This window comes from Pyrgilauda ruficollis, unplaced genomic scaffold, assembly GCF_017590135.1.
Source record: "Pyrgilauda ruficollis isolate IOZ18807 unplaced genomic scaffold, ASM1759013v1 scaffold8, whole genome shotgun sequence".
In the NCBI taxonomy this organism is placed as follows: Eukaryota; Metazoa; Chordata; class Aves; order Passeriformes; family Passeridae; genus Pyrgilauda; species Pyrgilauda ruficollis.
Genome location: NW_024529932.1, coordinates 495,021 through 518,577, shown reverse-complemented (window position 1 = coordinate 518,577; position 23,557 = coordinate 495,021). Strand labels below are relative to the sequence as shown.

At 35.4% G+C, this 23,557-nt stretch overlaps 1 protein-coding gene across 4 annotated transcripts in view; it reads left to right on the top strand.

The window, feature by feature from the left end:
* NBEA (neurobeachin) overlaps positions 1-23,557 on the top strand; it is a 448,146-nt gene that overhangs the window by 364,037 nt on the left and 60,552 nt on the right. For all 4 annotated transcript variants that reach the window (XM_041487283.1, XM_041487285.1, XM_041487282.1 and 1 more), the window contains 3 exons: positions 1,314-1,426; positions 10,951-11,091; positions 18,413-18,532. In XM_041487283.1, coding sequence (XP_041343217.1) covers positions 1,314-1,426; positions 10,951-11,091; positions 18,413-18,532 — 374 coding nt within the window. The remainder of the gene's footprint in view (positions 1-1,313; positions 1,427-10,950; positions 11,092-18,412; positions 18,533-23,557) is intronic.

The following is a 23,557-nucleotide window of genomic DNA, read 5'->3' as shown; positions in this document are numbered from 1 at the left end:
GCACCTTAATTGTGAACATCTATGTTTTCAGAGTGTAAAAATGAAGACGCACAATTATTAAGAATATGCACTTCTCCTGTATTCAGTGAAACTATGTACAAAATAAAACCACACTTTTTGTTCATCAACTTCTGTTGAAAAAATACTACTGCATGTAGAGCAGTGAAAGTTTCACATTTCATTAAGGCAGAACTGATTTTTTGTGGAGAATTGCAACTGCTCTCAGAACAAGGAAGCCTGTGTTTTCCTGTGCTGGGTTTTGTACCCCAGGAATCTGTCCAGAATCTGGAAGGAAGCAGTTAGTGAGACAGGGCTGTAAATCTGCTGCAGGACTGGGAATTGTTAACCTGGATTATTTCAGTCTGCTAATTATATTATATAAATACACACACACATATATTTATGACCTGATTTTGTTTTTTAAGACTCATGTTGCATATCATGTGCTTCTCACTATAGCAACAGGATGGACAGTTCTGTACTGAGAAATTTCATTTTTCTTATCACTGAAATGTTAGATTCTACTAAATACCAGAGAATACAAAAATAACAGCCTTTCCCTTACACACTTTTCTTTGTGATAAATTAATAATTTTCAGTTCATTGTAGTTGAAGATTGTTCTTTTGAAGTAGTATCTATAGATGGTTTTTGCACATTTGAGCTGCTGGGATGACAGCAGTCTTTCTTTCATGATTGAAGAGAGTGGCCTGGGGTACTCAGCTCTGTCTTTTATATGAGAGAACTGTTTTTAATTCTCAAAGTGATTAAAAAATAGTGTTACAGCAAACATGACTTTGATCACTTTGATTCCACAGTTGCCATGGAACCTCACCATTTCTTCAGTGAAGAACCATAGGGAATGATGGATTAACATGGACTATCTAGGATAGATTTGCAAACCTCAAATTTACCCCCTTGTTGTTTGGAGTCTCATTTTATCTTTGCCAGCTATGAGCTATGATACTTCTTGAAGTTGCTAGGAATGTAATAGTCTAGTTCTTTTGAATTTCTACATTCATGACATAAAAATATCTTAATGGAAATAAAAAGGAAAATGTTTATTGGCATATGGTGCATTTTAGTTGATCTTAAAAGATACTGTGCTTTTTATATTATTTCCATTTGTGTGTTAACTTCTGGTTCAAGATAAGTGCATCTAAATGGCTGCTTTTGTCTAGAAGATGTATACCTGATTCTGTCAAAGTGGTGGGAACTGGGAACCTGTGATGCAACAAATGTAACCACTACATTTCTTTTCTAGCTGGATAAGTGGGCATTATTTCCTAATTCTTAAAACTTTCTTTTTCAATAGGACGAACGTACAATGATCTGAACCAATACCCTGTATTTCCATGGGTTTTAACAAACTATGAGTCTGAAGAGTTAGACCTGACCCTTCCAGGCAACTTCAGAGATCTTTCAAAGGTATGTTTCATTCTTGTTGAAGAACAGTAAGTCAGCCCTTTTAGAAAGGCATTTTGTTTTATATTTATAGTCTGGTCAAGCAAGGTCTTTATCTTAAACTCATAAAAGTCTGAAATAGATGTTTCTATTTTAGAATTATTTTATACTGAATCTCTATATTATGCTGCTTCCATGTCCCTGACTTATCTGGTTCCAAATCTGCAATTCCTCTGTACCTTCTGACTTATGGAACAGGAGTGCATCAGACCACTTGATCTCACTCATTATGCCTCTCAGTTTATAAAACCTGATTCTTTGGAAATAAAAAGCTCGGACTAATACTTCACTTTATTTTGCAGTGACTAGAATAAGTAATATAATATCAGCATCTTCTTTTGATTCAATAGCTAGTAAAGGGGTATTTTGTATTTTAGATCCTGGAATATCTGATCCTTATTGTTATTTGTTGGGTTTTTTTTCTGTCCAAGCTGATTTGAGCACTTAGTGCTTTACAATAAAAGAAATTCCTAGTGGTTTTTTTTTTTTTTTTTTTTTTCTAATGGCACCACATTGTCATCAATACCCAGCTCTGGTACTCTGGTTGTGTTAACAGACTGCAGAGAAGGTCTGTCCTGGCCAAGCATAGCATATGGAGAGGCTCTACTTTTGGCCAGCTAAAATAAAGAAAAAAAAAAAAAAAGAGGTCTCAAAACTGAGCTGTGGGAAATATCATTCCTTGTTGCTATCAGCTAAGAAAATGCATGCACTCTCTTGTCAGTGAAGGTGGCAAGATAGTGCAGAGCCCTGCAACATCCTCAGTGTGAGGTTTCTGTTGTCTGGTGTGCCAGCTTTCTTGCATCCTCACCACAGCTCCTCAGCCAAGAGGGGGAAGTTGCTTGTACAAATTGAGTGAGGCTCAAAACCACAGGAAGCTGTCACTCATTGCCTTTAGGAGCAAGGCTGGAGACGAGAAAATGACCCCCAAGGCCTATTCTGCAGTCCTGTGCTGCAGGCCCTGCATTCCCTTCTGCTGCTGGGCAGACATGAGTGTTTCTGGGGTTTATGCTTTAAGTCTGGATTTCTCTCCTCCTCTCCCTGCAAGCACACATCCTGGGGAGCAATGGAGACATCCTGCCCTGGATATTTGACAGTTTCATGTCTGCTGGAAAGAGTGTGCTTGCAGTACCTCCAGATGTGTTGTAACCATTCCTGGAAGCCTGCTTTTGTAAGACATCCAAAATAATTTGAGTAGGACTTGAATTCATAATAGTGTATAGAGACATGTAAGCTTACACTCCTTTTTTTTTCTGAGACAAATAAAAAAATAAATAAGCAAATAAACCCAGAATTTACAGTACATTCACAGTATGCCTCAAAAGGAAATAAAGTGCTTGATACTTCCGTTAGGTTATGTAAAACTTCTGACCTTTCACAGTATTATAGGTATGTTTCACAAATGTGTTTTTCAGTTCCGTAACACCATTGAAATCTGTGCCAAGAACAATAAAAGATCCACAGACATGACTTAAAAAAAGACCTGTGATCATTTTACACTGGCTTGTTCCCTAGCATGTATAAAAGTAGTGCTGGTTTAGAGTTGTTCAGAAAGATAAACCTTTCATTAAGGTGCTTACACTTTTCAAAATCTCTCAAACTCACTTTCTGGACATATTAATAGTACTGCATGTGGTGGAGTGCAACAGGGTTAGACAGTGTCTCATGAGTCCTTCACTAGGTATTTAGTTTGGTTCAATCCAAACTTTTACAGCAATCTACTAAAATATGTGATTGCTACAGGAAGTAGTGTGATAGCTGAATAGATGTGTTTTCCTCATGAGTTAGTAAAGACTCATTATGGAATTAGTGCATGTATAGCTTATTAAGTATCACTGTACTGTTATTAGTGTTCTCAAAAGGAAATGTAAAATCAAGTCCATGACTATTTATTTTTCATCAATAATTCATGCAATGTGCACCTTTTCTTGCCAATTTGAAAACTTACCAAAAGCTATTGGTGTTTTCCTCTGGAACAGCTAAGGTTTTGACCACTGAAAAGCCTACACAGAACTAGTCAAGGAAAATGACCTTTCCTTTCTGGCAATATCTGGGCTCCATTTATCTCATGGATGTTTGAGAAAACACAGGTGAAATCTGTAATGAAATGTTGTGGAATACCTCAGCATAAAAGGGTTGTAATTGTCAATTTTTTGCAGTATTCATTATGAAAAAATCTGATAGATTTCATTTAACCATGCTTTTAAAAGGAAAAATAGGTTAATGATTTATTTTAAAATGCAGTGGCTGTTTAGTATGGAATGCCTGACTTGGGCTTTTCAGCATTACTTGCATCCTGTTTCAATTTTTGCATTATCAGTAAAAATCTTAAAAATTCAAATGTCTCTGAGGTATTACCTTTTCAATTCTGTTTTCATTTTCAATATTGTTTTGTATCTGTGAGTTCCTTCTTTTTTTTCTCATGGAGGTGAATCCTGGTAGCCTGGTGCTTAAAAGCAGGAGTTAGTAATTTATTGTTAGTATTGAAGGAGGTTTTGCTATCAAGACTCAGTCAGACCTCTGAGGCAGGCCCACTCAGTATCCTTTCCATGAGGAGCCACTTCCTTCTGTCAGATTTTGCCCTGCAATGGAGACATGTTCCTGCAGATTTGATGGCAGATCAGAACCTCCAGCTAAACTGTTGATGGATAAAATCTCCTTTGTCAGTTCCTGACCTTCTGTCTCTCTGTAAATTTTGCCCTTAGTTTCACAAAGCCTCTGTCCTTGCTATTTAGCAATTAATAATCCTCGAACAGTCTTTTGAAATTATTTAGAATTTTAACACTATTGCATATATGGTAAAAGCCCAAAAAACCAATGAAATTAAAAGAGAAGTCACCTACCATGCTTTGTTTTCTTGTTTTAAAATAGTTTTTGTAGTTAAACATAGGTATAAAAGCTAATTCTAGCTTTTAAAAAATATTTTGTGTATTCTTGCTTGAAGTTCATATAATACTCTAGTGTCAGTTCTGATAATTGACTACACAATTTTTCAAATTTTTAAATTTTGGCTTCCAGGCTTTCTGTATAAAATATGGTACATCACCTTTGTGATATCACAACTCCTAAGTGAACATCCATATCAAAAGCAATTCATATGTTTTTTGGAGATGAAATTAGAGGTATTTGTCTTGCTTAGGATGTCAGTAATGGAGTAAAACATGCACTTTTGCATTTATTCCAAACTTAAATATTTACATTTGTGCAAAGCCATCTTGAACATGTAGCTTGTTCTTTCCTTCCATTCCATTTCATTCTGGCTTTATGTGCTACTCCTTATTGTGGTATTTTTACATCCAGATGTTACTTGTTCTCTCAGAACAATTATGTTTAAATATTAGTCTGAAAATTCTTCTGTCCTTTTTCTTTTAGGTGTTTGGAATTTCTGTTCTGAAAGATTTTTGGTTTTTTTACTTTTACATATAGTTTTAGATTTAAAACCAGGGTTCATGGGCATGGAATGTGCTGTGGGAATGGGATATATTGGACCTCTCATTTGATTAGACAGTGTAGATTCAAGTTTTATTCATTACATATACAAGGTTAAAGGTTATATTTATTGTTTGACAGGATCAAAAGCTAATGAAAGAGGCTGTCATAGATACATAGATTATCTTTTCAGTATCAAACCATCAGGTGATCTGCTTATTTTCTTCTTTGTTGAGATTTCCTTCAGAAGAATACTTAGGATATTAAACATTAGTCCAGGAAAGATGTACAGAGGTCTTACTATGCAGTGATTTTTTGTGAGGTTCAAGTCACTTAAAATGTGGTATTTTGTTTGTATAAAATTGTATGAATTTTACTTCTAAATTATAGTGAATGCATGGTTTTGACATGCTGCATTGTCCCTGCTCATTAAAGTGTAAACGGGAAGTTCTCCTCATTTATTTCCAGTTATACATCCTGTTAAATAAAATGATTCTTCACCAGGCAAAGTAATACTAATATTGACATGTGTATGAAACATCACACACCCATTCATTGAGTGGAAAAAATTATGTTTTGTTAATATAGAAGGTGTTTGACTGATGGGTGGTGATAAGCATAACCACTTTTCCTTATTACTGTGCCATTTCAAGAAAAAGAAGTGATAAAGCCCCAAGGCTTCTAAATGTAATAATGCAAATGAACACATCCAAGTGTGAATATTTCAAGGCAACCACACTTAATACTTCTAAAAATGTATATGCTGTGGAATGGAGTTTATGGGCTTTTAAGAGCCCTTCATTGAAAAAATGAAATAATTTTCTGTAAAATTAAACTTCTCTCTTTATCATATGCAACTCTTCTATCAGCAGAAAAACTACACACAATTAAAGCCACACAATTAAACATGTGTTTTTCTTAAATAAGCAGTTCATTTACTGAGTGAAGTTCTGGTACAATGAATTTGTGAATGCTCTTATATTTGATATTGTTGATATCTGCTTTTCATATTAGGATGCTGAAGAAAAATCTGTTTACTAATTTGGATGCAATTGCAATTTATTTTTAAGTTTAAAATATCATCCTAAGACATCTATTTATAGGTTGTTGTTCAGTGGGTGTTTTTTAATAAAAAAGCAAGCAGTCAGGAAAAGCTCAGTCAGTTTTTAGTTGGAGTCAAATAAAGCCAGGTTCCATATACCTTTGTACCAGGCTACAACTTTGTGCAGTACATCACAAAAAAACTGGGTGAGTTCCTTCAAAACAAAACAAAACAAAACAAAAAAAAAAAAAAAAAAACAAACCCAAAAACCCCCCCAACCAACCAAAAAACCCAAACCAAAACAAACAAGAAAACCCAACAGATAAGGTAGCTGTTGCATGAATTAGAGTCAAGTTTAGCAGAATATTTCAGTGGCTAGGTAAATGGGATGCTACCTTCTGTTCTGCTCTCATGAGGGAATGTAGTTCTGTAGATGTTCTATAGTTCAAGTAGATATTACATGAGCTAGCATAACAAGTCCATTGGATGTAAACACTAGATATGAGATGTATTGACAATATATTTTGACTTGTTCAAAGGCCAGATATCTAAAGAGATTAGCCAGGTAAAAAAAGAAAGATGTAGTGGTGTATTTTTAATGTTACAGTAAATGCTTGCCTTATTTTTAAATGGAAGAAAGAAATATAAAATAAACTGAAGCAGCAAGTTTTAGTACATCAAAAGTGAAGTGACCAAATAGGCATTGTCATACAGTGACCTGTTCTCTTTGTTTGGAGTAAAGAATATCTTATGAAAACATTATGTGGGAAGTTAATTGTATTTAATAGGAGTCCTTACAGAGAGAGTTTTGCAATAAAAAAAAACAAATAGTGTGTTTGGAAAAAGCATTTTATAAAACATTATGAAAGAACTTTTTTAATACTGTTCAGAACAATTTATTTTACTCAAATTCAGTTTCTGTATTTGTCTTGAGGTTAAGATATGGACTGAGACAGTGTATAGATGGAGCTTTGCCTTTGTATTGTTTGGGCAAGTCATTTTAATCACTGCACACACCAACAGAATCTCAGTCAAATGGAAATAATATTATTTTCTTCCATTACGTAAAGTTACAGGGATTGATCCATAAATAAAATGTAACTGCATTTTATAGCCATGATATTAGATTAAAACTGAGGTAGTTGACCTTCTGGGCTGAGAATGGCATAGTAAGGCTATGAAAAGTGACCAAAACTCCATATATCCTACACAGTTCACAAGAAACGTGAGAGACTACCATTACTGCAGAACTTGTCATCTAATAGGACCCATGCCTCATCAGAGTAAAATTGGGCTAGCTGCTAGTTTATCCAACTGAGATGTAAGGTGTTTGCAGAAATATCTTTGTCTTTACTGAAGGATGAACTCATACCATTACCCTGGTTAACAGTACTTTCCCACATGGATGTTAAAATAACACTAAAGAAGCCAGGGGCAGACCTTGCAGAATTTACTCCCTGCTATTTTATTTATGGAGTGGTTTTTGCTTTCAGAAAGTGCCTGGACTTTTGGTATACAAAAGCTGTTCTATTTGGGCTTAATCAACAAGTTTTAAAATTGCACAACAACAACAACAACAACAAAAACACCACAGCAAGAAAAAAAAAGAAGAGAAATTTGAGCACTTTCCATTAGCACTTTCAATGTGCATGGTTACCTGAATCTGGAGAGATGTCCTTTACATTAATGTGCAGAGAGGTGGTTCACATCAGTGTCTCCATGACTGCACAGAGCAGGGAGATCAGATGTTTCTTGTATTTCTTTACTGCAGGCCAGAGATAACTTATGTAAGGCTGAAGTAGAAGCTGCAGAGTTGTGTAAGCACGGGCAGCTCCCAGCTCTCCTCCCCAGGCCGTGCTGCACTGAGACACTTGTGCCACTTCTGGGATCCCAGTAGTCATCCCCACATAAACAGGGCCATGTTTGCACACTACCCCCTCTAGAGCAGCTCGGGGACTTCCAGCTCACCTTCCTACTGCAAACTATAGCCATACCTAAGCAGTCTCCTCATGGACACTATAAAGGTTTGTGGAATGAGAGAAATTAACCCATGTCTCCTGAATCCCAGGCTATCAGACAGATCACTAGCTCATCCAATCCAGGATCTGTCCTGAGAAGTTGAGGTGAGACTTTATAGCTGAAGACAAGCTCTTCCTCCCTCTCTCTCAGGAAAGGACCCCAAAAACGATTCTTCCTGGAGATTTTCCCATGAAAATTGCAGTGTCATGCAAGAGCAGAAATTACTCTCATTGGTATTTCACTTAAAGACTCCATTTTATTCAGATGATGTTTTGTGCATTTCAGGATTTTTCTTCAAATAAATCCTAAAGTAATTGAAAGGGAAAAAAAAAGGTAATGACTCTGAAAAGAATATTGTGTGAATCCAGAATACAGATTTTCAGGTTTATCATTTAGTACAATTATATGTTGTATATGTTTTGAAGGTAGATTATTTTAAGTACTTGTACAGGCATTTCGATATGAAAATGGGAATGCACGATCTTACATCATTATACCTTTTGTCTTTTAAATTGAAGTAGCACCTCTCGTTGAACAACCTAGAAGACATGATGATATGTTTGCATTAGTGTTTTATATGACTTTAAAAATTTTTGTCAAATTTTTGAGAGAAATAACATTTTTATTAAATATAACAATATTAAAAAGTTATTTAAAGGTACTGACTAAACCACCATTAATATTTTGCTAGTGTATAAAATAAAATACCTCATAATTATTTTGACCATCAGTTATACATCACAGGCCTTGTTACTATAGTCAATTTACAGTGAATAATGAAAACACATCCCTTATTTGATGAAAGACTTCTAATCAGCATCAACTGTGTTTGGAAAGGCCAGGAGTTTTCTATATTTTCAATCTTGTGCTAATCATCATATTCATTCTCCACTGTGCCTACAAACCTATATGTACAATGATATGATGACAGATGACATCTCTGTCTTCCATTCTTCTCAGAATTCACTGCAGCATAGGATAAGATGCACCCTTTGTAGTGAAGGGAAGAGATATTCTCAGGGTGTTTCTCCATTACCAAATACAATCTCACCAATTTGTCTGCTATTTTGTGTTCCCTTCTCAGAGGGGGTGAACATTTAGTTTTAACAGTCTACAGTGTGAATTACTGCTTTAGCTCTTGAAATGTGCAGTTGGGACTGGAATTTTTTCTGCCAAAGAAGTGAATGCATACTACCTTAATGAGGGTGGTGTCAGCAGGTTCCATCCAGTCCCCAAAGCAATCCAAGGCCTGATATAATTTAGCAAAGTGGACATATATCTGCACAGTTTGTCAGTCTAATGGGAAAGGAATGTCTCTTTCAAGGAAGCTGTTGAACAACCATTTTTTATATGAAGATAACTTAAAGGCTATAATTCTGCCAGTATATTTCCTGACACTGGCAGCATGTGTAACAAAACCAAGTATAACAAAAATGCAAATATTTATTTTTTCCTATTGCCAGTATTTGGGAAACGAGCCTGGAAAGTGTTAGGGAATGGCTCATACTTCTCTTTCAAGAATGTGTTGTGAGGTCTTTCAGCGCAGTCTGCACCAGATAACACCAATCCTTTGGGATTACTCAATCATTTTACACATATGAGAAAACTATTAACATCTCCATGACACAGCAAAGTATTAAGCATCCAGAGTTCTTAATGTGAAAAATACTGAGATCATAATGTTTTAAAATGTAAAGTTTCACCAAAGACTGCTATTTTAAAACAAGATCTAAATCAGAAAATATCATGCTCTATGATAAGCAGCCATCTCAAAAAATGCTGCAAGAATAGCAATGCTGAAAGAATAAAATACTTGCAGCTTTAATTTTTTAAGTTACATATCTACTGTAGTGAAACACAGAGATTTGATCTTGTTCTGGTATTTCCTTTCCAAATTACTTTGGATTTTAATTCAGTAGAAAAATTTTGCAGTGCAATAGAATGGGAAAATACTGTTAGCATTTGGTGAAAGCCCTTGCCTATATATATATATATATATTAATGCCCTTAATAATATCAATTCTAATGAAACGTTGATTAATGCAAATTGAGTAATAATTTCAAACTACAGTAAGTTTAAATAATTATTTGGTGTGGAAGTGTGCTCTCCTCTAAGTATTAAACTCTGGTTATTTGGTTAATTCTACTATAAAAGCTAAAATCTGTATTTTCATTATCCAAGTACCTTTTGCATCACACAGTAACAAATACTTTTTGTAAAAGCTTCTGAGATAAAGTGGGTTGAAAAATCATAAAAAGCTTGTATTCCTCAAGTAACCACATCAAAACCAATAGTCTGTACTACTGCCTTACATCTCTTTTGTTTTTCGCCTAATTCATATAGATTGTCCTTTAAATTTGCCCAGAATGGACTTTGAATTTGTGAATAATTTCTGCATTCTATTCTTTTCAAGTACAAAGCTTGTTTGCTTATATCAGTAAAACGTGGCTTTGTTCAGTCAGAAAGTACACCCAGTCCTGAGGACTATGCATGGTTTTAAAGTATTTCTGCTTAGGATCACCAGACACCATCAGCAGTTCCGCGTGAAATCTTTTCATCATGAACTGCGCATTACAAAGTATCCTGTGCGAGCAAAAGTCAGTTTTCATTAGCTGTGTGATTATGGTGAATGACAGCAACAGAAATATTAGTTTGGCCTCAATGCATTTTAAATGCAGTTTTAGAAGTCTATTTCCAGAAGAATGTTACTGAACTAATTGGGAAACAACTTACACTTCAAGAAGGTCTTGAAAGTTTGCAGATGTGGATCACTTATATTTGTCACTTAAAATAAGGAAACTCATAAGACTTATAGTACACAAAGCCTTTGAAAAAGAGGTAAACTCTAAGCTTACAGCAATCTCAGGGGTTACTACAGCATGGAATGTGTTTGGTTGCAGAGTCTCCTGTGCAGTGAATCTTAATGCAGAATTAACTTATGCCATATCAGACATGCTGCCCTTCAGCTGATAATATATTTGACCTCTTATCACTTTACAGCCTATTGGTGCTTTGAACCCAAAGAGAGCTGTCTTCTATGCAGAACGGTATGAGACATGGGAAGATGATCAGACTCCACCTTATCATTATAACACCCACTACTCTACATCTACTTCTACCTTGGCTTGGCTTGTTCGTATTGTAAGTATTGCTGGATCCTGGTTTTCATGGATATCTTTATTTACAGCATCTTTTCTGTCACTTACCACTGTTTTGTTTTGTTTTGTTTTTATGAAAGCACCTTTCTATTAAAATCTCATTGTTCTTCCCTACCTTAAAATCTCAGAAATTCTCTTGATATTCTTTATATGCTCATTTTTAGTGATCAGCAGGTCCTTCCTACCCAAACAATCCAAAATAAATTTAAACATAAAATTGTGCTGGTATTAGGATGTATACAATGAGGCATCTAAAATGCATCTAAAATTAAATCCACCCCCAAAAAAGTACCTCAAGACAGAAATCTGATACTGCTCATACTCATTTATTATTTTCAGCTAGGGACAGATCCATGCAACATTTAAAAAAAAGCCTTTTGTAAGAACATTAAACTGTCACATCGAGAGGGGAATTATATAGCCAGTTTTATATTAAAGCAACATTGAACAATGCAAATGAGCTATGCTTCTAAATTAATGAATATCTCTACAGTTTTTGGAAATGTGGAAATGTGGATTCTAATTTCAAACTGTTATGTCAGTTCTGGAAACCTCATGCTCCTGTGACCAAAACCAGATCAAGAGAAGGGGACTAAACTTTAAAGATAGAATGAATCTGAATTCAGTGTATGTGTTATCACAATTATTTACAGAATAAAGAGTGTTGATGTGACACTGAAGGTTTCACAGAGAAACCTGAATTAATGAAAAGTTGAGTGCCTATGTAATTACTTAATTTAAAGTATACCCTGCCAATAAAAATCTGTCGCATAAAGTGTATTCTAAGCATGTTTTGCCTAAAACAAAGCAAAACAGCCACACAAAGCTTGATAATCAAGTTTGAACTCATTTTAGCTTCCCTTAGGCATACATGTTCATTTTTTTTCTGCTCAAAAGGGAATTCATGTGTCTGTGAGTTCAGGATATACTTCTTAAACCATGGGAAACTAAGTGTTGATTACACTCCTGTGTTGGGTGACCACTGTATTCCTTTTAAGTGTTGCTAAATTAGTCATCTACTGAATACATTTTATGGTACACTTTGTTGCCTTAAAGTAGATTAAAACCAGTAGTTTTATTTGGATGTTTGTCTATTAATTTTGGCTGCTGTACAGCACAAGATCCCCTCTTGCTAGTCAGCAAATTCTCAGCGCTGAAAATCTGGTTACAGGCTGAATGTACAACACACCAAGGAGTATTCACTTCCTGCATTAGGTTAACTCAATGTCATTTTTACTACTGTTCTTTATGTAATACCGTAGAAGGTCTTGCTCTCCTTGTGTTCTCATCTAACAGAGCAAGAGAACAAAATCTTTGTCTTGATGGCCTTGCAATATAGACCGTACAAATTACATTTGTTAGAGCAAACAATATATGTGAGGATTGAAAGCAGAGGTGGAAACCACTGATACCCAAAGAAGAGGTTGCCAATGAAAAAGTGAAAACAACAGATAACTTAAATACAGGGACACTCCTACACAAGTATTTTAAAGATTATTTAAATATGATTGACCAGCAAAGAAAAGCAGTCTATAAAGGGAGTAGACAGCAGAAGTGAAAGAAGACAAATCCAGGGAAAATTTGAACCTCAGAAAAGAAAAGAAATATAATAATATGATAAGACTGGATAAGGCAGCAAATGGAAAGCCTAAATAGAAATTTGAAAATAAGTGTGTATAGAGGAAAAGATTATGGTAATGAAGATTATGAAGTCATAGCAATCTATAGGGAGATATTTTTGTTACAAAATAAAGGATGAAGTATCCTAAGGGAGAAGATTGTGCCAGTGAAATTGATAGATAAGGCTAGGTCAGATTTCTGTAAGTTAAAGTAGTATTTCTTGAATTTTTTGAGATAGAGCTTTGATATGAGTTTGTGGAAAAGACTCTGTAAGAAAAGGTAAATTACAGTCTAGTCCAAACAGAGGAAGGTGACATTCAGAGATGCAGAGATTCAGACAGAAAAATTTCAGTATTTTGAAAGACTGGAGGAAAGTGATGGGGAAACATGCTGCTGTAGAGCTTTTGGTAGAAAGTGGCAACAAACTGAGAGTGAAGGACAGGAGTACAAACTAAAACCATGGGAGAAGACTGTGTAAACAAAAGAAGAAGAAAAAAGGAAAAGCAAAAGAAAAATAAAAAAGCAAGGAAACAAATGAAAAATATATGAAAAAAGTAAATTGGAACGGGGAGTTTAGATAGAAACAGAACAAAACAGAATGTAGTAACGGGATCCAAGGGGAGAAACTGCCTGCCTAGACCTTAGTGTTGGAGGAAACAGTATTTGCTGTAAGTAAGGAAGTTTCAGCCACTCTGAAGTATATATATAGAGAGAATTGTGTAATTGCCACAAAACCTTAAAAATTATTTTAAGTCTTGCTTTTCAGCTTTGACAGGTGCAATCTGGTTTCTGTCAGTTGTCTTCAAAACATTGCTTTTAATATCATATTTTTGAGTCAATTCTGTGAAAATCTGTTCCCTACTGCCTTATATTTCCCACAGTTGCTTTCCCTTATCTGGTGTATTGTAGTAGGTTAGCTTTGCCTAGATGTCAGGTACCCACAAAAACTGCTCTACTACTCCCCACTTCAGCTGGGCTGGAGAAAGAAAAAATAAGGAAAGACTCATGGGTTGAGATAAGGACAAGGAGAGATCCCTCACCAGTTACCATCATGGGCAAAACGGACTTAGCTTGGGGCAATTAGTTTGGATTATTACCAATCAAATGAGAGTAGGATAACGAGAAAATAAAGTCAAATTTTAAAACCACCTTCCTCCCAACCCCTCCCTTCTTCTCTGGACTTAACTCCTAAATTCTCTCTCTCCTCTCCCCACCAACATGGGGGAATGGGAATGGGGGCTGTGCTCCGTTCATCACACTTGTCTCTGCCACTCCAATCTCCTCAGAAGACTCCACAGTCTTCCCCTGCTCCAACGTGGGGTCCCTCCCATGGGAGACAGTCCTCCATGAACTTCTGTAAAGTGAGTCCTTCCCACGGGCTGCAGCTGCAGCAGCGCTTCATGAGCTGCTCCAGCATGGGTCCCTCCCACAGGGTGCAGTTCCTCGGGAGCAGACTGCAGCAGTGGGTTCTCTGCGGGCTTACAAGTCCTGCCAACAAACTTGCTCCCACATGGGCTCCACTCTCCATGGAAGCACAGGTCCCTGCCAGGAGCCTACTCCAGCTTGGCTTCCAGGGGTTCATCGCCTTCCTCAGGCATCCACCTGCTGTGACATGGATTCCTCCAGGGCTGCAGGGAGAGCTGTACTCTGCTCTGGACCTCCATGGTCTGTAGGGGCACAGCTGCCTCACCATGGGCTGAACAGGAAATCTCTGTTCTGGGGCCTGGAGCACCTCCTTGCCCTCCTCCTGCACTGACTTTGTTGTCTGCAAAGCTGCTCCTCTCACATATTCTCATTGCTCTCTCTAGTGTTCTTGTGCAGCCTTCCCCTGAGCCTTGCGAAGTCTGTCATCATAAAGGCACTTTGCTATAACTGACAGGCTTAGCCTTGGTCAGCAGCAGATCCACCTTGGAGCCAGCTAGTGTTGGCACCACTGGATATGGCAAAAGCTTCTCATAGCAGCCACCCCTGTAGCCTTCCCCACTACCAAAACTTTACACACAAACCCAATACATATTTCAGGCTAGCTTTTCAAAAGACACTGTATGTCTTAGCCTCAGTTCTGTCCTGTGTAGCTAATTTTGATATCTCTGCCTTTATTTTACCATTCTCTTGTATGTATTTTTGTGTAAATGAAATTGAATACTCATAGTTTATTGCTAGGTGACCTTATCACAGGAAGACTCATTTTCTTCATATGCATTTCATCTAGAGCAGTGAATATTTAAGTTGCAGAAGACGGAATAATTTAAACCAAGAATGCCACTTCAGAATGCCATATAGTCCAGTGACTTGGCCTGAAAAGTAGACAGAAGGAAAAAGAAAAATAGAAGAATGAATTGTGTCTTGAATCACATAGAATGTAAATATCAGCATTGGTTTCAGATTTTTAGGAGAAATAGGATAGAGTTATGGTACAATTAAATGTTCTCAATAATTGCTACTGAAGAATTTATACTTGTATAAATCAGTTGCATGTTTATGGAACCAGCGACCAGTTTGAGAGCATGATTCTCTAATGTTTGTAGAGAATAATTGTCTTCCAGTTGCTGTTGCAATGAGTGCGTATTTGTACAAGGTAGAAGAAATTCTGGATTTATTATGAGTTAGATCAGATTGAGTTAAAACCAGTTTTTAGTGAGATTCAAAGATGAGGAGAACTGAATGTCATCTGGTAAACAGAAGTGAATTTGGGTCTTTTTTTTTGTTAGAATTGAGCAGAACAATTACAGGTATATCAGGCAAAAAGTGTGCGTCACTGATAAACCCTTACATCTCTCCTCTTACAAATGGCTGGAAAGACATTTTTGTGTGACACAGGATGTCTTAAAATGACCACATCCCTTCCTCCTCCCTCTACTCCCACCATAAATTATTCAAATGAGTCTGGGTACTGCTAAAAGGAAAGGGCAGGAGAGAAGTGCTATTGAATGGAAAAACTCATTCTCACAGCTCAAGCTTATGTTCAATGTAATCAAGTACCCCACGAATTTCTCTCCTTGTTGGCAGTGAACAAGGCGTGAATTTTATTCAGAATATTAGGAATGAGTGAGATGGAGTATTAATGAAAACATTGTGCTGCTTTATAGCTTTCACAGCGACAAACCTTTACATGAAACGACAGTAATCAGTATCACAGAATAACAGTATTTAAATTAGTATATAGAATACAGATAGGAATTATATTTGTATAAGCACTTGACTTCCCAGAGAATAAAAATTACCTTAAAATTATGTTAGAGGTCTGAGATAAAGCAAGTGAAAGCTCTGAATTTCTGCTAAGGATTAAGAATCCAAAAAGATAGGCACAACAGGCCGTGGCAGAATAGCATAATAGGGCACCCTGTAGTGCTCAGCTACTAAAAGTTTAATCCTTGATTATGAATTTTATTGCTTTTGTGTATTTGTCTCAGATGCTTAAAATAATGTTGTCGTGCAAGTTTGGATTAATATTTTTACATAATTTATTGTAATTACATCATTTCTCTGGTTTGTGCTTCTTTTAAATCCTTCGACTGCTTCTGATTTCAGAACTTCTGCAATGATCCACAGTCTGCTCCACAATAATATTCACAAAAATTACACATATCTTATAAAGAAAAGAGTGATGGGTAGGAGTTGTTAGAAGACAGAATTATTTGTGCTCAGATCAAGAACATATAATGTTTTTCAGTCAAAGGGGCAAGCTAGAAAACAGCATAATTCCTATTGTAAATATATACAGATAATTGGGAGAAGGAATTAATTTAAAAGTAAAATAATTCTAATATTGAAAAATGTCAATTTAATAAAATTATAATATTAACATAATTTTAGGATAAATTAATATAATCCAATTTTTGTATATATTGTTTTCCATTTTGTACTTCTGGGTCTGAATCTTACACATTTTCCTTTATATTTTACATTGAATTCACTATATGGAGCACTGAAAAATCTGGATAGATAAAAACTTATTTTCTGTGAATATTTCAATGAATTGTGGTAGTTTATACTACTCACCAAGTTGAGCCACTGTTAAATTTTTATATTCTATTTAAATTATAAATCTCTTCCTCACCACATGGCCTTTTAATACTCACAAGTACAAATAAAGCCATTGTGCAATGAAATTTAGGGTCCTCCAACAAGAAATTATATTGTGATGATTTTCTATTTAATTTTATTATTTTAATTAATTATTTAATACATATTAGTATTCACTGATTGGAATAAATTAGCAGATCAAGTATATTTATGAGATATTATTCTTTTGAATGTGTCTATTTAAAACAAATTCCCCATGTTTTAAGAGGAAAAAAATTGATTAGGGTTTTTTCATCTTTGAAAGAAAGTCATTCTGTGTATGATAGAAAAAAACTAACTGGAAAGACAAGTGGAATAAAAGTAGAGAAATAATGGTTTTTGGGAGTACGAATTCCATCTTTTATTTTCCTCTTTTTTTGGATATTTTCACTATTTTTGCATCCATGCTTTCCTTATTTTAACTTCTCTTAAGGACTATGTAAACATAAATTTCTTCATATGTATTTCATCTGGGGTAATTTTCCCACAATACGTATAATGGGGCATAATTCCTTAAAACATTCTTTGTTAATGAAGGAGTTCCCTGACTTGTTCAAAAATTTCATAGAAGGAAACAGAGAATGTTTAAAATAAAATTCAAATAATAGATAAGTAACACTATAATAAAAACTGTGATCTGGTGATCTTGAGCTGCTTTCATTACCAAAATTTCCAGATCATAAGGGTATGCAATGAAATAAGTTTGGGTATGAATTTAATGAAAGGGACTTTCTTAAAAACATTCTCTGTGAGACTTTGGCGAAGAGGAAGAACGAACATCCATCCCTGTAGGCACGCTGCCAGCTATTAGTTGGATAAGAGAGCTAATGGAGTAGTGGTGAAAAACCAGGTTTCTGCCACTGATCTTAGTATTCAAGTTCTACTGTCAAATTAAGGATTTGGTCCACTGTTAACCCCTTCACTGCAGAGGAATGTAGTGACATCAAAATGGGTTATCCAGACTGTATAATACCTGAGCTCTTCCTCCCCAAAAGCTGGTAGTTGTTTCCATTTAATATAAATTGGGATATGGTTTCAAATATAATTAGTGAAAGTAAAGACTCTAAATATTTAATCTCTGTGCCTCTGCCCCAAAGTAAAGATAAAACTGCATATCCTGGAACCACAGTCTGTCTCATAACGACCGTAGAGCCATTTGTCTCACCTTGAGGCAAAGTGGAACCTACTGAGCTCTTTTAAATAAAATGAAAGCACAAGAAAGATTTAGAGATAGGATTTTTAAAAGATTTTGACATACCAACATGCAAGGAGTACACAAAGCCCAGTTATATAAATAACATACAGTGTGTTTGTGGTGGTTGCAGTAAAGGAGGCAGTCATTATGAACTGGAACTGGGCTACATATGTCTGATAGGTAATTAGTCTTATGGTACAGAACTCAAGATTTGTTTGTGCAAAATGTGTTACTGCCAAGAAATATACTCAGATGTTCAGTGCAGAAACACATGCATACATATAACTATGAGGTGCCATGTTTTTCTTTAATTCTGCCTTTGAGAAGTATTTTGGTTTGCAATAGGCTTTTGGATTTTGACAGAAACCTGCTGCATGAGTCCTTGTACTGTTTTCTTAATCTGTCATAATTTCATTAACTACAGGAGCCCTTTACAACATTCTTTCTAAATGCAAATGACGGCAAGTTTGACCACCCAGATCGAACCTTCTCTTCAGTGGCCAGGTCCTGGAGGAACAGCCAAAGAGACACCTCAGATGTGAAGGTAACATATATGTTAAATAAATGGATAAATATGCAATTTCGTTATGGTATTTTTGTTTATGTAAACATAAAGAAGGTGCTGTATTATATTTTATATTTATATATACATCTCATTTCTTTATATTCAGTGCACTAGATATAGCATAAATAAATATAATTTGATAAAGTTTATTGTTCTAACACAAACAATCAAAGATTCTTTGAAGTTGAGTGGACAAAAGATGGGATTTTTTTAGAGAAAAACAACCTAACTGATCTAATTTAGATCAGATAATCAGGAGATGGAGAAAGCTCAATAAATTGTTCTTTCCTGCTGTTAACTCAATATTTGGCCCACTCCATAAAACACAGCAGGAATTGGATTTGACCTTAAAGTGTCATATTGTTATAGCTTGCCTAGCTCTGGGTTTGCATTGCCTGGGGCAATTAATAAAGCATTAATGACAAGACCCATTTAAAATGTTGGCTTTTCTGTACAGCTTTAGCTTTTACTTGAATGTGCCTGAGGATATTATGCAACAATACACATTAGATTAAAACAACTTCTACACTATATACAGAAACAGCCAGAGAGCAGGGTGATTTTACTGCTGTTATTCTTTACCTTTATATTTACCTTGTTAAATACAAAGGGTTATTGTTCACAGACATGGGACCTTTCCTTCCATCAGAAGGAAACAAAAATCTAGAAATATTTTGAATAATATGGTCTCTTCTTGATTCTTATTTTCTAGTAATAAAGCAGGTAAAGACTTCACTATAAAAATTGCTCTTAAAAAAAAAAACAACTCACATTTTTTACAGTGAATATATTTCTCTTCTATTTATATGCTACCACTCATACTAGGAAATGGTCATATTGCCATTATATTTATTTATTTTTTTATTTTTATTTTTTATTTGTCTTTGCAAAGAAAAAAAGGAAAAAATATGTATATTTGTTGATTTATTTTTATTCCAGACCTCCTGTTTGCATAGGTATTTCAACAGTCTCAGAAGGGACAAATCATGTTGTTGTTACTCAGTTACTAGTTAGAATAACTAATTGCAAATTGTATGGTCATCCTAAAATATGTGAGAAAATTCTTTTTAAAGAAATCAACCTGAACCTCCTACAAGCCATTTTATGTTTATTCATGCTCGTCTGGAAGTCAATGGCTTTTTAAGTACCATCACTCTTACCCTTGTAAGAAAAACAGGAAATTTCCAAATTTGGAAGCAATTTTGAGGTAATATATACTATATCTGATATATCTTCAAAGATTTTTGATTTTTACTTTTCAATGAAATCTGGTTTTCCTGTAATTCCACTAGAATATCTGGGAGAGTGACTTCCTAGGAGTGGGACTCAAACAAAGGATAAGAGCCTTAAACTGAGAAACAAGGGAAGACAGTTGGAAGTGACTGTAATCTTCTTGTCTGGCTTTAGTACACAGGAGGAGGGCAGTTAAATACATCAAGGCATTGCAAAAGATAAAGGAATATCTGTGGACAGACGGAGAGATGGTATTCAAGTGGAGTATATAATTAGTGAAAGGATTGTTCCTAAACTAGCAACCAAATGAGTTATCAGTAAAACAATTAACTGAAATGTTTGTCTGAAAATACGAGGAGTCTTGTGAACCAAGTGGGATAACTTAAACTGCTGCTGCCAGCCATTGCAAGGATGAAGGAATTAGGGATGCATAACAGCTGCATTGCAAAACGTATTTGTATTAAAAAAACCGCAACTTAACACAATAAAGCAAATATTAAAAAGATGCTCAGAACCGGATGCCTTCAGAAAAGGAAGGCAAAAGGTGAAGAAATGAAGTAGCTTTGTTCTTTGATGCCACTGAATGTAAGAAAGGGAATTGGGGATAGCAGGTAAAATAGTAAAAATTAAGGGTCAGAATTGCTCTAGGCGAAAGACTGTAAAAAAAAGATGTTCCAGAATACATTTGGCAGTCTACTATAGAGCCCCCACATCAGATTTATACATCTATACACATTTCTGTTATGCCATTAGAAAGAGAAATACTACTTGGAGCTAAGGCATTACAAAAAATCTAATATGGGAGTAACAGATGAGGTACGTTAGTCAATAAGTGTTTTCTCCAGATAATCCCTGACCTGTCCATTCAGGGATACATTAGGGATTAAAGCTGCTGTTTAAAATATGGGTTTGTTAATTAATGAATATACAGGGAAGGTGGGTTTAGAAAATAACATTGAATTGATTTATTTTGAATTGATTCAGCTTAAGATGAAAGTAGATTAATAAAAGGAGATTCAAAAATGATCTGAATCTTTAAAAGATGCAAAACCAAATAGAAAGTGTTCATAAATAATCTAACAAAAAAACATCTGTAGAAATTAGGGGAGATTTAATACCAGCATTCAATATATTGCACTACCAAAATAATTTATTGTATATTAATACAAAGCCACTGCTGGAATAAATCTACTGAGGTGCACTTCAATAGCCTAAGCAAAATATGTCAATGCATGCCTATTTGGTCTTCAATTTAAGAAGACAACCAAGATCAACAGGATGGCAGAAAGTTTATCATGGTACCAAAGGTTTATTCTTAGGTTATAACAACTGGAATATCTCATGAAATCTAATTTCCACCTGAAACAGTCTGGTTAGTCATTCATTCTGGGCCATTATGTTCTCAGAGAACATATGTTATTGTTTTTTCCTTTTTCTTGTCCAGTTTTTTGTATAAATTCTTGCTGGATAAACCAAATGCTTAGTGCTTTCTTTGCTGGAAATCATCAAGTGTAAGATATGCCTAAACTGGAGCTAGCCATAAGAAAAAAAAATGTGTTTTAGGATACAGGTATAAAAATGTGTGTATGTGTGGGATAATTAATGTCTAAAGTGGAGACACATAAATGCTATGAAATATGCAAACATATGATGGGGAAAAGAGTTATTTCTCAAGGAACAAAGAGGGAAGGAACCTCAGAGGAAAGGGATCAGAGTCGAAAAATGCTTATTTAAGCAAGAGAGTATAAAAAGTTAGAGTGAAGTTGAATATTCTCTGAGTTTGAATATCCCCACAAAGGGAAGTAGCAAACTCCTTATTTATAATTTTTTTTTTTTTCAAAGTAGACCAAAGCACTGGCAGGGCCCTTTGATTTGCAGAGTCTGTGTTTCTTAGCAATCAATCAAGAATGAGTATAGCAGCTAATTGTTGCTGTTGTTTGTTCTTTAAGATCTTAATGAACTTCATTTCTCAATGCCATTACATCAGGGCCAACTTTTCCCTGAGGCTTTGAAGTTCATTCTGTGAAATGATAGAGAAATGGACTATAATTAATACTACAAATACCTAATTTTTTCAGATTAGTTGTGCTACTGTTTAGAATGCCTTGCAAGCTTTTCAAACACTTTAATCAAGTTTTCAGGGATTTGAAAAGCCGTGAGGTTTGGGGAACTACTAAGAAACCCCCTCAAAATTTCTGGCCATTTTTGTCACTCTCCTAGGAGCAGCATCCACTCTCTTGCACAACAGAAAAGCTTCAGCTCTGAGAGTGTGAATTATTAAAAAACTAGTGGTCAGCTATCTGGCAACTTCTAGTATTTATCCAGCAGTCCTGTTAGAAAGGAGAGAGTGTGCAAAAGAGAAGATGTGTACAGGTTGTGTGTGAGTACAGAATCTGAAGGCATGCTCTCTGTGAAAGTTTTCTGTATGCTTGTGTAGCTTCTTCTGGCTCCACGTGTTCATGGGGGGGGAAGGGCTTGGTGGTGTGGATTTTCTTGTGATATACATGCTGTAAATTCTTTTCCCATCCTAAAGATTTTTTAAGTCTATATGATAAATATTTAGTGCATGGAATAGAGGCTATCCATCAAAGTAGCAAACTTTGAAAACTGTTAAGACTAGCAAGTGTTCATTATTCATGTATTCCTTATCAGAAATTTGAAATTCATCTGAGCTGCTTTAATTACATTTATCTCTGATCTTACTAATCTCATTAATTATTGTGGCACAGCTTATGAAATAATTTTAAAACAGCGTGTGTAATGAATTAATCTGACATTCTTCATTGCTGTGTGTTGTAAGATGGCCACAATTTTTGCTTCAAAGTACTGTATTAAATAATTATATGAAGTGTCTTTATTCTTTATTAACAAGGTCTGATTAAAAAAAAAAAAAAGGTTTTTTAGGAAAGTAAAATCTGGAGGGTTTTTTACATCAGTTACTGTTTAAGAAAGAGGACTATGAGGCCCGTTATTTTCAAGGGCTTCAGCAAGGGCTGAAGTAGGTCAATTTTAACTAATGGGCAGAGATTTTTAAGTACTGCAGATGCTTTCCACAACTGTTCTTTTACAGCCTCAATGTTGTCTGAAAAAATACATTCAAACCACTTTCAGAGAATTCTGCATTAAAATTTAAAAACCAGATACCTGAAATTTGCAAAAGAATGTGTATGTCCTTAGGAAGATACATTTCTGTGTGTCCAGCTCCTTTCCTGTCACGTTTGTGTCCTCCCTGGCATTCCCTCTCTGTTTCTCCCTTTCTTATCCCTCCTTCCCTCTCCCCTTTAAATTTGTGTGGTCTCTTCTGGGACTGAATTATTTCACACTGAGCTAAGGAAAATAGGGCTGTGGCAGTAGCTTAATCAGCCTGAAAACAAGCTGTAATTCTGGCATCTCGAATTGTGGCAAAAAGTAGACCACCTTTGAAAAATGAAATGTATGATAGATTATTGCTCAATAAAGGATTAAAGATTTACTTAGACATTTTGTTCCTTACTCTCAGGTTGTTTTGGTACATTTTCAAGAGACTCATTCACCTACAGTGGATGAAACAGAATTAATACAGTATGTGCTGTGTTAGAGTGGTAACACACAAGGGAGAACCTGGATAACACAGTTTATTTTAATGTGTCTCCCTTTATCAACATCGACCTTCTCTCGAGATAATCAGTACAAGCTGGAGGAAGAATGAACGTTCGCGGGGTGACCTTTGAGGAAGCAAGTCACCCGGAAATGACCATAACTTGGCCAGTCAGCTTGCACATTTTTTCCTTT